Source organism: Oreochromis aureus, linkage group 3 (assembly GCF_013358895.1).
Source record: "Oreochromis aureus strain Israel breed Guangdong linkage group 3, ZZ_aureus, whole genome shotgun sequence".
In the NCBI taxonomy this organism is placed as follows: Eukaryota; Metazoa; Chordata; class Actinopteri; order Cichliformes; family Cichlidae; genus Oreochromis; species Oreochromis aureus.
Window position 1 is genome coordinate 76,302,226 of NC_052944.1, and position 13,530 is coordinate 76,315,755.

The following is a 13,530-nucleotide window of genomic DNA, read 5'->3' on the forward strand; positions in this document are numbered from 1 at the left end:
TAGGAAAAGGAGATTGGCGCTACTTTTGAAATAACACTCCACGGGGTTACGTTGGGCAGCTGAGTCACGTGACCGCACAGCAACAAATCACAGCGGAGCCGGGTAAAAGGGGGCGGAGCAAAGTGTGTGTGCAGGAGAGGAGTCGAGCAGAGAGAGCTGCTTTTTCATGAAACGGGAGTAAAGTAGTGAACTTACAGGAACATGTACCACTACCAACGTTTGGATCGATATCTGCATCGATCTGCACACCCTTGTCTCCTGGATCCTAGCTGAGATCAGCGTGAACCACGTGGGTCTCTGCTCCCTGATCTGTTTCTTAAGACTTCCAGCTTCATCACGGAGTTTCTCTCGGTTTGTGGGCTCATCTAAAGGTAAGCATCGAGCTAACTTTAATGCAGGTTCAGTTTATGTTGATTTTAGCTCTGTTGAGAATAATAGATTGCTTGGTATACACTGGAGTTAGACATACTGTAGAGTTTGTGATTGCTTGCAACATCATAATGTGGCGGTTGCTAGGGGGAAAGAATACATAAAGAAAAATTAGTCTTGGAATATGAACAAAAGGAAGGGGTGCAGGGCAGGAGAACAACCAACCCCCACCCCCAGGACATGAAGCCACAGGTACAAGCGTGGGGGAGCGCAACCCCAGGGTGAGAGTACTGGAAGCTTGCTGAGAAGGGGGGCAAAGGGCTTTGGAGCGTGATGTCACAGGGGTGGGCGTGGAAAGGATTTTGGCCTGATGCGACATTTTCCGGGGCAAAGCTCAAGTATGGGCTCAAAATGTGGTCATAAATATTTTGTACTTGTAAATCACTTTCGTAACAAAGTGTTTAGAAAGTTAGCACATACATGTAATTTTTCATTTTTTTATGCACCCATCTATAGAACGCTGCATGTTATATTCTAAATCTGCCTGTTCTCTCTCAGAAACCTGCCTGCAAAAAATGAACCTAAAGTATGTAGTGCAAGGATGTAATCACTTTTGAGTGAAGTGACAATTATGAATCACTTAATATGATAAGGAGATTCTACAGGTAATTAATCAATGTATAAAACTAAAATAAAATGTATTTTTAGTGACACAGGATACAAACATGGAAGCAAGATGTGTAATTAGAATTATTTATAATAAATATGAATGAATCTTTAGTCTGACAAAAACCGAATGACGAATTAGCGCTTTCAGTCAGAGATTAAGCATGCACCAGTTTATTGGATTTCCGGACTTGCTTTTGGCACAATTTGCACTGCGCGCTACTCTGTTTTTTGTCAGAGTTGAAGTAGCCGAAGTACCTTCACACTACGGGACTTCTATGGCCCTTCCGTTCGACAATCTCTCTGGCATTGGAACCACCATCTGTTTTCTCTTCGGTCACGCTCTCGGTTGATTTTCCTCTAGTCGGCACACTCATTTCCTCCATTATGGGCGGCACGGCGGCTGACTGCTTCCTAAACAACTACACAAGTGCGGCTTGGCACTTGTGCTGTATGTAACAAGTCACGTGACATGACGCTGCGGCTGTGATTGGTTTGGCTCTGCGCTACTTATTTTGGATTGGCTGTTCTTTTTTTTAAGAGAACAAGAGAGATGAGGCCTATCGCAATAGTTTAATTTTTCTATTGAGAAAAAGTTATTTCGCAATACATATCGTTATCGTTCTATCGCCCAGCTCTAGTAGAATGATAGGATTAACTGACTTTCTTGTTGTGTTTGTGGATATATTACTGACTTTAATTATCTATAAATTCATCGCATTCTCTGTAAGATTATGGTCAACTGTGGAACAGCATATGTTTTAGAGTCAAGGCTTAAGATTAAGAAAAGTTTACGTCTGCATGGCCCACAAGCTCATGTGACAATAGGACGTCACTGTCATCTTCCTGCTCCTAAAAATATATACATACAACTAGGGATGGGTACCGGTTTCTGATGCCATGATGGCACCGGTTCTGACATAAACGGTAGTAAGCAGATCGAAAAGCAGTGCACATTTCGGTGCTTTTTTTTTCCTGAGCTGTGATACACTTTAGATTCTAGCCAATCATTTTACGTTTCCAAGGATAGTAGGAGGGTCCAGGTACGTACGTTCTTTTAGAGCAGAGCTACAGATTAAAAATGCCCAAGGCGAAGCGGTCAAAAGTCTGGCTGTACTTCACAGCAAAAGATGCAAACTCAGCAGCCTGCAACAAGTGCTTTAAGGTGATACTGTGATACTGTCAAAGGAGGTAACACCTCAAATCTGATGAAACACCTGGCGACGCATAGCGCTTTTTTTTAAAGCCAAGAAATGCGCCGTGTTTGATAGCTTGCTGCGAGACCTCACACCGAGCACATCTACTGCGGGTGTGGTGCCTGTTATCGGACCCAGAGTTAGCAACATCCCCCAAAACCCGAAGAGGAGAGTCCTGGCCCCTAGCCCTGCCAGTGTAGCAGAAATGATAACGGATGATGATGGCAGCAGCAGCCGTTCTTCTCTGCGTGAGTAGCTTAATGTTGTTTGTGTGTAATTAACGTTGAGTAGGCTAACCACGTTATTACATTAATGCATGTAAGGTGAACTAGCAAACACTGTTGTAGTTACATGCGGCTGTCTTCTTGTTTGATGGCAGATACTCCCTTCACCCTGGGCAAAAAGGCTAAAATGACCAAAGAAAAAGTGGAAAACAGTTAAACATGAGAGGTTTTTGGAAAAAACTTTGAGTTTTTTTCCATTGGTTAAGCACTGCTTCCAGCCAAGAGTGAGACCATATATGCCCTATAGCTGCAGAAAAGCCTAACATTGTTATCTTTTTACAAAAAAACAGCTGAACATGAGAGGTTTTTGGACCAATTTTGTGTTCTCCATTCTTTAAGCACCGATTCGAGCACCGTTTAAGCACCGGCACCGTTTCAAAAGTACCGGTTTGGTATTGGTATTGGATAAAACTTAAACGATACCCATCCCTACATACAACCACCGGGTTCCACATTGAAGTTTCATAAGTATTGAGGTGTTTAGTCATGTTTATTTGCTCTGCTTTTTTTTATCAGGGATAAAATACATATACTTTTTATGTCCCAGTTGAGTAACAGGAGAAGAGTCTGGTGGAGCAATAGAGGAACAATTTCAGCCATTTGGACTCAGCTCAGCCACTATAGAGGAAAAAATGACTTCAACAGAAAAGGTGAGAAAAATATCACAGTTATTGAAACTGTGTGCTCAGCTTGTTGGTTTTGAAAAAACGTGTTAACAGCAGCTTTATCTTTTCCAATCCGGGGGTCCTCCATATATACAGAACCTGCATTCACAAACAAAGAACTCAGATGTTACAAGAAGATACAAACATCATTTTTTATCGGCACACATTGAAACAAAAATATTAAAAATTGAACTCACAATTTTTTATGAGTAAAATATTTTCTCTACTTATCAATATTTCTTTATGTATGTATGTATTTTTCATTATAACTGTCATTGTATCATAGTATCACATTTCAATGATACAATCACCAGAAGGTGGTGGTAACACACCTACAATGTGTTTGTTGACATGTTTGATTCCACTAATAGAGGGAGTTACAGTTTGTTCCATGACTGCATTTCACTCACTGCCTCTGTTTGTATCTCTGTCACTGCAGGACCAACATGGAGCGAGAAGTCAGCGCTCTCAGGAGGCCGACAAACCTCACAGAAGAAAGGGAGAGAAAACCTTCAGCTGTGATGAGTGTGGGAAAGATTTTACCCGGGCTGGAAGCTTAAAAAGACACCAACTCATCCACAGTGGAGTTAAACCTTACAGCTGTGATGAGTGTGGGAAGGATTTTACCCGGGCTGGAAGCTTAAAAGCACATCAACTCATCCACAGTGGAGTTAAACCTTACAGCTGTGATGAGTGTGGAAAGTATTTTACCGAGGCTGGAGACTTAAAAAGACACCAAGTCATCCACAGTGGAGTTAAACCTTACAGCTGTGAGTTGTGTGGAAAGTCTTTTACCCGGGCTGACAGCTTAAAAACACACCAACTCATCCACAGTGGAGTTAAACCTTACAGCTGTGACTTGTGTGGAAAGTCTTTTACCCGGGCTGAAAGCTTAAAAACACACCAACTCATCCACAGTGTAGTTAAACCTTACAGCTGTGACTTGTGTGGAAAGTCTTTTACCCGGGCTGACAGCTTAAAAACACACCAACTCATCCACAGTGGAGTTAAACCTTACAGCTGTGACTTGTGTGGAAAGTCTTTTACCCGGGCTGACAGCTTAAAAACACACCAACTCATCCACAGTGGATTTAAACCTTACAGCTGTGACTTGTGTGGAAAGTCTTTTACCTGGGCTCAAAACTTAAAAACACACCAACTCATCCACAGTGGAGTTAAACCTTACAGCTGTGACTTGTGTGGAAAGTCTTTTACCCGGGCTGGAGACTTAAAAAAACACCAACTCATCCACAGCGGAGTTAAACCTTACAGCTGTGACTTGTGTGGAAAGTCTTTTACCCAGGCTAAAAACTTAAAAATGCACCAACTCATCCACAGCGGAGTTAAACCTTACAGCTGTGACTTGTGTGGAAAGTCTTTTACCCAGGGTGGAAATTTAAATGCACATCGACTCATCCATAGTGGATTTAAACCTTACAGCTGTGACTTGTGTGGAAAGTCTTTTACCGAGTCTGGACACTTAAAAAGACACCAACTCATCCACAGTGGAGTTAAACGTTACAGCTGTGACTTGTGTGGAAAGTCTTTTACCGAGTCTGGACACTTGAAAAGACACCAACTCATCCACAGTGGAGTTAAACCTTACAGCTGTGACTTGTGTGGAAAGTCTTTTACCGAGTCTGGACACTTGAAAAGACACCAACTCATCCACAGTGGAGTTAAACCTTACAGCTGTGACTTGGGTGGAAAGTCTTTTACATATCGTGAGGGCTTAAAAAAAACACCAACTCATCCACAGTGTAGTTAAAGCACACTACTGTGACTTGTGTGGTAAAGCTTTGGCTCAAAGTCGAAACTTACAGAAGCATCAAGTTACCCACTCTGGAATTAAGGCGTACAGCTGCAACTTTAGTGGAAAAGGTTTCAGTGAAAAACACTACCGAAATATTCACCTACGGATTCACACTGGAAATGGTGTTTACTGCTGTGATCAGTGTGGGAAACTGTTTACAACAGATGCACAGTTACACTAACACATGTTTAGCCACACTAAGGAGAGACCTTACAAATGTGACCTGTGTGAGTTAACTTTTAAATCTCCACATTAGGTGAATAAACACCAACAGATCCACACAAGAAAGTAATTGATAAGTGCAGTTACTGTGAGGTATGTATTTATCTTTTTATCCTGTATTTTTAACCTGATTGTTTGGAACAAGTCTCATCAGTAAACTTATGGAGTTATACTGAATGAACTGTTTGGGAAAATAAAGAGTCGTTTTCGCCCAGTAAGCTGAGTGTTATAATGTAAACAGTAAAATGTAATTGGACGTTGGCAGAGATGCTCTTTGTTTCAGGCAACATTCAGGATAAGAATAAAAAAAGCAGAGCAACACAGATGGATCCAGTTCTCAACCCTGTCGTCACTGTGGTGGTGGGAAAGAGTTTCTCTGTGACCTTTGTGGAAAAACCTCCAATCATGAACGGGACCTAAAACCACATCAACGTAGACACACTGGAGACAAAATGAACTACTGCAAAGAATGTGGGAGAGGCTTCCACACACCAAGTACATTAAAAATACATGAACTCTTCCACAGTGGGGTCAAAAAGCACCTCTGTGACCAGTGTTGGTCATCCTTCACCACTGGACATGAGCTTAAAGAAAAAGCATACGCGAATAAAAGTGTACATACAAGTGCAGACACTGTGACAAAAGCTTCAGGTCAGGTCATCGTAACAAACGTGAACGTACACACATGGAAGTGAACTTCAGCTGTGACCAGTGTGACAAGAGCTTCAGGAATCTCAGTTCACACTCCGAACACAAACGATTCCATGCTGTAAATAAACTGTTTCACTGTTACCAATGTGCAAAAACATTCACTTCATTATCTGCTCTGTGCAAACATCAGCCTGATCATGCAGGACTGAAATCACTGGATCACAATGAATCTGAAGAGAGAGAAAGATCCTCTTCTGGTTTCAGGGTCAGACTTAAAAACCTTGAGATCAGGCTCCACAGAGTTCAGATGGAATCTCCTGTAAAGAGTGTCAGCTGATGTCACACTTGGATCTGATGAGGTAGCTCTGATTTCTGGACCTGCAGTGAATAATCCTGAATGTTACATTTAGGAAGCTGCATGTATAGATATGCATATCAAGTTTATGTTTTTTCCTTTGAGGGATTTGAATTCTCTAAACTGTTTTCTATGTTACATTTTAGTCTTTGTTCCCTTAGGACACAGTAGTGTTTAGTAGTTGTACTTGTTAATGTATTATTAAAGTTATAGGAATGTCTTTTCTTTCTCTTTTTCTAAAACCAAATTGGTATTCTATCAAAAATCACATATGGATATGTATATCATTTCTTTTATTTGAACTTTTTTAGCTTTTCCAAAATTAACTTGCTTTTTTATGTATTCATTGCATTTTTCAACTCAGTTAAATTTCAATTCTTCATTCATATTTAATCTTTTGCTGTGGTAAAATCTTCTCTTAAATTCTTTTTCTCCCAAAACTGCAAATTATTACACAGCAGTTGCTCTTAAAACTTTCAAAATGAACTAAATCTGTCCACCAGCTTTGAAACAACACCTGCTGTGACTTTGTGTCCAGAAAAACGAAACTCAAGCTGAACTGGTTTTGGGCTGTACTTCCATGTAATACCAGTTTTTTTTGTTTTTTTTTACCAGAAGATGGAGCAGTGAGGCTGTGTAACCTTAATTTAATTAGGGAAGGAACACAATATTCACAGTGGCAGCAAAGAACTGTTAAAAGTTAAAAACAGCAGCACACATCAGGACCATTTTAAAGATCACAGGTGACTACTTTTAGTTAATTCAAATCCTATTAAACATCTATTTTTGGCTCCTCCTTTCACTTTAGTGTATTTACTGTATCCTTGAAGTCCACGTTGTTTTTTAATGAATTCATTTTGATCCACATGTTCTGCAGCTGTTTTCCTGTTGATCTGAAGTTTGTATTATGAAATCCTGATAATGTTTAAGCGTTAGTTATATTTGATGAACTCTGTGTAAAGTTTATCTTATTAAAGGGTTTGATGTGAAAAATAAAGAAATGGTCTCACAACAAGTAGTTTGAGCCATGATTTCAGATTCAAACTAATTTAAATGTTTTTAGTGGTACATGTGGAGGTTTATCAGAGGAGGAGACTTGGCTGCTCCCGGCACGGATCATGCAGCTCATTAAAAACTTAAATGAATTTAAGGAAAAGATGTTTGATTTTTCTTAAAATCAAGATGTGGGCATGAAGTTTTCAGACAGTGTGTATAAGATGCATTGTGATTAACATCTCACACATTCCAATAAAGCAGATGTTCCTGCATTGCAACAGTAGTTGGCAGATGTGTTCATTCCCCCGACCATCTGCAAGACTCTCATGCAGCACCAATTTGAAACACAGCCTGGTGTGAAAGTGTGTTCATGGCCCTACAGGTTGCCTGAGCACAAGAGACAAATTGTGCAAAAGGAATTGGCTGAAATGGGCAAAATGCTGTAATCATAGGATGAAATGAGGATTTGTTCCTCAGTGTTTGGTCTCCTATCTGTTTGCCAGATGATTTGTCCCAGCTGTTGAGAGGGGCCGGTTGTCTTTAAGGTGCTTCCAGGTAATTAAGGTAATTAAGAAGTGAGCGCAGGGTTTTATACGGTTCTGTGATGATTGTCACAAAGTGAAGGTCTCATGGTTTGATGCTTATCCCATGCCCCGGGTTGACCTGACTGTATAAGCACTGCTTGTTTTTATGATGTTGGATTTAACTAACACCTACTGGCAGATTCCTTAGTCTGCAGAGTCCAAAGACAAAAACGGCCTTCTCCACTCTGTATGGTTCGTACCATTCGTCACACTTCTGTTATGCTTGTTTGAAGCCCCGGGCATTTTTCAGAACCTCCTGTAGTGATAGCTGCGTCATCACACTGCATATGCTGTTTGCTACCTGGATGATGTTGTCATTCATAGTGAAACCTCGGTGGAGCATGTGCAGTTGGTGGTCATGGTCCCGAAAGTGTGTGGTTGGATGGAGGGACCGTACAGTATTTGGGTACAATTTGGGAGCTGGGCATGTGCATCCACACGTAGATAAAACAGCAGCCATCGCATCCTGCCTTTGTCCCAACGCAAAAAAGAACATCCTGATAATAATGAATTACAATATTCCCGACTACAAGTAATAAATGCATGAACGAGATTTTCAGCATCACTCTGAGTCAGGATATTTCTGATTTAAAAGATATTGCAGCAATGGAAGAAAGCAGTCTTAAATATTTGCTTTATATTTCCATTAAAGGAGAAGTCCTGGTCAAAATGACTCTAAGATTCCATATAGTGTTACTGGAGGCCAAGGTATTGCATCCAGAAAAGGATAAAATCCTTAGTTGCTGATAAAATTGGCACAGTGCTTCCCCCATGCATTACCAAGGATTCACATCAAACTCATCACATTCTTGATTGCTTTAATGAACATTTTTTATTGTCACAGTTTGATACTGATGATTTCTTGTGAACACTCCTTTAGTTTAAACCCAGTGACAGTATGAAGTTATTATATTTGTTTTCATGTAAGTATCTACACTTATGCTATCTATCTATACTTGGTCTATATATATATATATGTATACACATATATATTGACGCTAACAGTCCTTTAGCATCTGTAATGACACTTGTAAATTGTCCTTTTTCCACGTGTGCTCCGCTCGACGGCACTCATGTCGGACAGCTCGGGTCGTGTCGTTCAGCCTGGGCTTTAGTTTTAGAAACGCTGGATTTTAATGAAGCCATGTCCAAAGCAGTCCAAAGTAGTCTGGCAGGTAGAATAAAACCATGAGCTCAGTTCTGTCGTCTCGCTGCATAAAAAGTCTGGGATTTTGCAGTTCTGGTTAAGTGTTGAAAACTGCTCAGCAGTGGAGGAGTTAAAAACTCGACAGCGCTGAGCAGCAGCGTGAGGTTTAACAGAGGTAAAGGCAAGAGGAACTTCAAACATCACAGGACTGTGGCCAGAAAACACATCATCAGAGATCTCTACATTAAAAACAAAAACAAAAAACAAAAAGAAAACACAACATGAGATAAAACAAGATCAAGTGTGTGTCCACATTCATGTGTGGGACAGGTCACACATTGCACCACATTAAATAAAATCAATAAGGCCCTAAAAGCCCTTTGCCATGGGCATATCAGGACAACACACATGAATATTAAAACCCCCAACAATAAGAACACAATCATATTTTGGCATGTATTCAGCCAAGATGTCAGCAAAGTCCTTCACAAAGTACTTATTGTATTATGTATTTAATTTTATATGTTATAGAAGTGACAGATTTATAAAGCGAGGCAAATTATTGTGATGTCACAATTGCAGGACGATCTACTAACAGTGTGCTTTAATCTCTCTATGAAGAAGCCACTCCAGTTCAGTAAAAATCAGCTTGAGAGCAGCTGTGAACAGCTGACTGTTCGATGTGCTAAAGAACAGAAAACATTATTTCCCATCAGACCATGAGCAACATTCAGGCATGTAACACAGTAACACTTTTATGTTTTACATATTCAGCAGAGAGTTAGATGTGTGCACTATTATAAAATAAAAAGCATAATTAATTTCAGCTTCATATAAACTGTATTATGGAGGAAAAATAAGTGGGGTTCACCTCAAAACACAGCTTGAGGACTGACTGGAGACTTTTAGGACAGTCTCTTCAGTAAATCTAGCAGCTCTTTAACATCAAAAGACGTGTTTGAGCTGCTGCAGATGTTAGTAAATCTGACCCTAACTGTTCCTTCTTTTTTAAAATTCAAACTTAATAATGAAGCAATATTTTTAAAAGGCTGTTCTCGTTTATATGACCTCCATAAAACAACAGGGTTAGAACCAGTGTTGGGACTAACGCGTTATTAAGTAACGCGTTACAGTACCTACGTTATTATTGTGGTAACGAGCACGGTAACTAGTTATTATGCCAAAACCAGGAACGCGTTACTCGTTACTGGGATTTAGATAGGCTCGTTACTCGTTACTTCGTGTGGTGGATATCGCGGAGCTTCCACAGATTCAATAACATTAGCAAGTGGTGGAAGCCAGCAGGTGGATGAAGGAAAAGGGAGGCAAGAGGAGAGACCCGAAGCGGCTGCCAGTCCGCGTGTCAGGTGAACTGAACTTCAGGTAAGAAGATATGACCTGCAGTCTATCTGGGTCAGATATAAACCAAGTTTAGGTGGAGTTTATTTTCGGTATGCTGACATTTTCGTACTGCGTGCTAGCTAGCATGACGGAGTTTCTACTGTATACAGCTGGGTGGGTGCTATGTTACTGATGTTGAACTTTATTTTGTTCATACGGTTAATTATTAGAGTTGTCAACCGTCCCGTAAAAAACAGAATCGTCTCGTATTCAGAGAAAATATTACGCATTTCGTACTGAGGTGAAAAGGAACACAGTTTGTCCCGGACTTCAGCTACAATGAAAAAGACACAAAGCTGAAGCTGCACAGCTGCCTCTTCTTCTCTCATTCTCTCCTCTCCTGTTTCTACTTCAATCACGAAACTGATCAATGATCAGCTGATCGGCTTTTCTCTCTTGTTTATTTATCGCCCACTTTGCCCCAGAAAGAGGAAACCAGCGGATGTCGCGTTAAACAACAGCAGCAAAAAAAGTAACTGAGTTACTTTTTTAGAGAAGTAACTAGTAATGTAACTAAGTTACTAATTTAAAGTAACTTACCCAACACTGGGTAAAAAAAAACACATTGTTACGAAATAAGATGTTTGTTTTGTAGTCCATCTTCAACACAATGTAGTTTCAACAGCCAGACATCCGGTGTGACATTGGTACAGAGAGACGAGTGTAAGGCTGTTCCAGTTCTCAGCACCGCTCCTCTCTTTTCCTGAGTCCTTAGCAGTTGTCCTCCCCACGATGACGTTTTCATCGAGGCCAAGGAAAAGAGTTTAGGAAAAGGAGATGGACTACTTGCACTAGGGCATGTGACGTATTTCCGTTTCCAAATACTACCGCTTGGACGTTTCCGGTATGTTTGTTTATCTATCGGTAGCTATGCTAATGTCACTTCAGAATGAGTATAAAAAGGAAAGTATTTCAAACAGAACATTTTCAAAAACAGGAGAAGAAATACTCTGAGCATTGCTGTGTCCCACTTTGTTCGGCTTCAGCCAAATTTAACGGCATACTAAATTTTCATGGCTTTCCGACCCATTCCGACTTGAGAAGACAATGGCTGGTAAACATACGCCGGGATAATTTCACGATTACCTCTCACACCAGGGTCTGCAGCAGACACTTTGCCAGTGATCAACTCATAGAGCCAACAACCCTTGATGGTCGAAGGCAGCTTATTAAAGGTGCTGTACCAACACTTTTTGAGTGGAATGGCTTTAAAGGTGAACCACCGCGGCGTAGTGTTTGGGAGAGAACGGAGCAATGCCTTGAACTAGTTCCTGCTGACGATCAAGAAGAGCACAGTCTTACAAGAGATCATGACTACTGCTCAGTCCCTGAGCCGTCTGCATTGGACATATCTGCATCAGCTGCAGAAGACCTGTCCAAAGACGTGGAGACTCTGAGGAAGGAAATACAGGAGTTACGTGTCCAGCGAGAATTTGGGTTACAGCGTTTTGCTGGCTCCGACACTGACATCCGATTCTATACCAGGTACACTTAAGCTCTATTCCAGCTAATTGTTTAAAATATACCAAGGTCACCATCAGTTGAATTTTGAAAGTGTTTCCAGTCTTAATGAAAACAAAATAGATATTTACTTTTTCTCTGCTGATTGTATGTTTCATGTAGATGCTTTAGTATTTCAACAATATGCTACAGGTAAAATACAACACCAAATAGACTCTTAATCAGACTATGTTATACAGCATACCATTAGCATATTTGTCACAGTTTACATTATTTTTATGTCAGTGTGTAATGTGAATTAATGATCGACACGATGTATGTCTCTCTCGTGAATAGATTTCCAAGCTATGATCATTTGATGGCATTTTGGTTTTTGATTGAGCCTTGCATCTATAAAATGATCCGGGTTTCAAGAGCCAAGTCAGCTGCCAATAGGAACGAAGAAGTGTTGACACCTGCACGCACATCAACGGTAGGTTATGGGTTTGTTGGTAGTTAGAACTAAAGGTGTAATGTTAATGTATTTATGTACAATTACATTACATTATGTACAATAGCATACATACACAGGTGTATGTATGATAAAGGACTCAGCATCCTTTACATACATACACCTGTGTACTACAGCACCTCATTGTTTACCCCATGGTACAGTATGGTATGCATAACCATTACAAAACATTTAGCCAAGAAAAGCATAATTTTACTAGTTCATAGCTTAAGGAGTAACATTTTCCCCTTTTGTTTTCACCTTCCAGAGGCAGCTGCTACAGCCAATTGACGAGTTCTTTCTTTTCCTGGTTTTCCTGTCAGTTGGTTTGAAGGAGAGGGACCTGGCACACCGATTTAACATACACCAGTCCACAGTGAGCTGCATTATTGCAACATGGACAAATTTTCTTGCCACTGCACTGGGGTCTCAATGCATCTGGCTTACACGTGAAGAAGTGCAAGCTTACCTCCCTGAGGAATTCAAAGATTTCTCAGACACCCAGATGATCCTTGACTGTACAGAGCTGAGGTGTCAGACACCATCCTCACCACTTCTCCAGAGTGAAACGTATTCTTCGTACAAATCCCACTGTACGATGAAAGCCCTGGTTGGCATAGCTCCACATGGTCCAGTGACATTCATCTCTAATCTGTATGCTGGTTCGGTTAGTGACAAGGAACTATTCAAACAATCAGGCATTGCTGAGAAGTTGACTGAAGACATGGCAGTGATGGTAGATAAGGGCTTCCTAATCACCGATTGTTGTAAATGCAAAGTGTACTGCCCACCTTTTCTATCTAAGCAGAAGCAGATGCCAGCATAACAGGTTAAGGAGACGCAGGCCATAGCCAGACTCAGGGTACATGTGGAGCAAGTCATTAGGAGGATTAAACAGAACAAACTTTTTGATAGCATCATTACCATGTCACATGTTTACAATATCAACCGTTTGCAGTAGCATGTATGTTGTCAAATTACCAGAACACAGCATTAGTTAAAAAATGGGTTAAGTGAGACAAGATGGACTTTTCCCAAGACACCAGTGCCAGTACAACTTATGGAAAATGACCTGCAGCTGAGGCCACTACAGTTGCATTTCTCCCTTGACAAAACTTGATTACAGAACTGGTACTTGAGTGCTGATTGTTGAGTTCCAGTTATTGATCATTCTAATTCATTGCAAATGTTGAATGTTAATAATACTGTTTAATTATACTACTATATTAC

General features: G+C 40.5%; 1 protein-coding gene and 1 long non-coding RNA gene across 2 annotated transcripts; both read left to right on the plus strand.

Annotated features, from left to right (window-relative positions):
- Nucleotides 1-311: 311 nt before the first annotated feature.
- LOC120438144 lies at nt 312-3,653 on the plus strand. The gene is made up of 3 exons (XR_005611698.1): nt 312-371; nt 3,063-3,165; nt 3,620-3,653. It is a non-coding gene; the product is annotated as an uncharacterized LOC120438144 (long non-coding RNA).
- Nucleotides 3,654-3,685: 32 nt separating this feature from the next.
- LOC120434326 (zinc finger protein 2 homolog) lies at nt 3,686-13,126 on the plus strand (the record flags this gene model as incomplete). Its single annotated transcript, XM_039602170.1, has 4 exons — nt 3,686-4,818; nt 11,448-11,834; nt 12,147-12,282; nt 12,569-13,126. Coding segments are annotated over 4 exons (2,214 nt in total), but the record flags the coding sequence as incomplete, so codon positions are not given.
- Nucleotides 13,127-13,530: the final 404 nt, after the last annotated feature.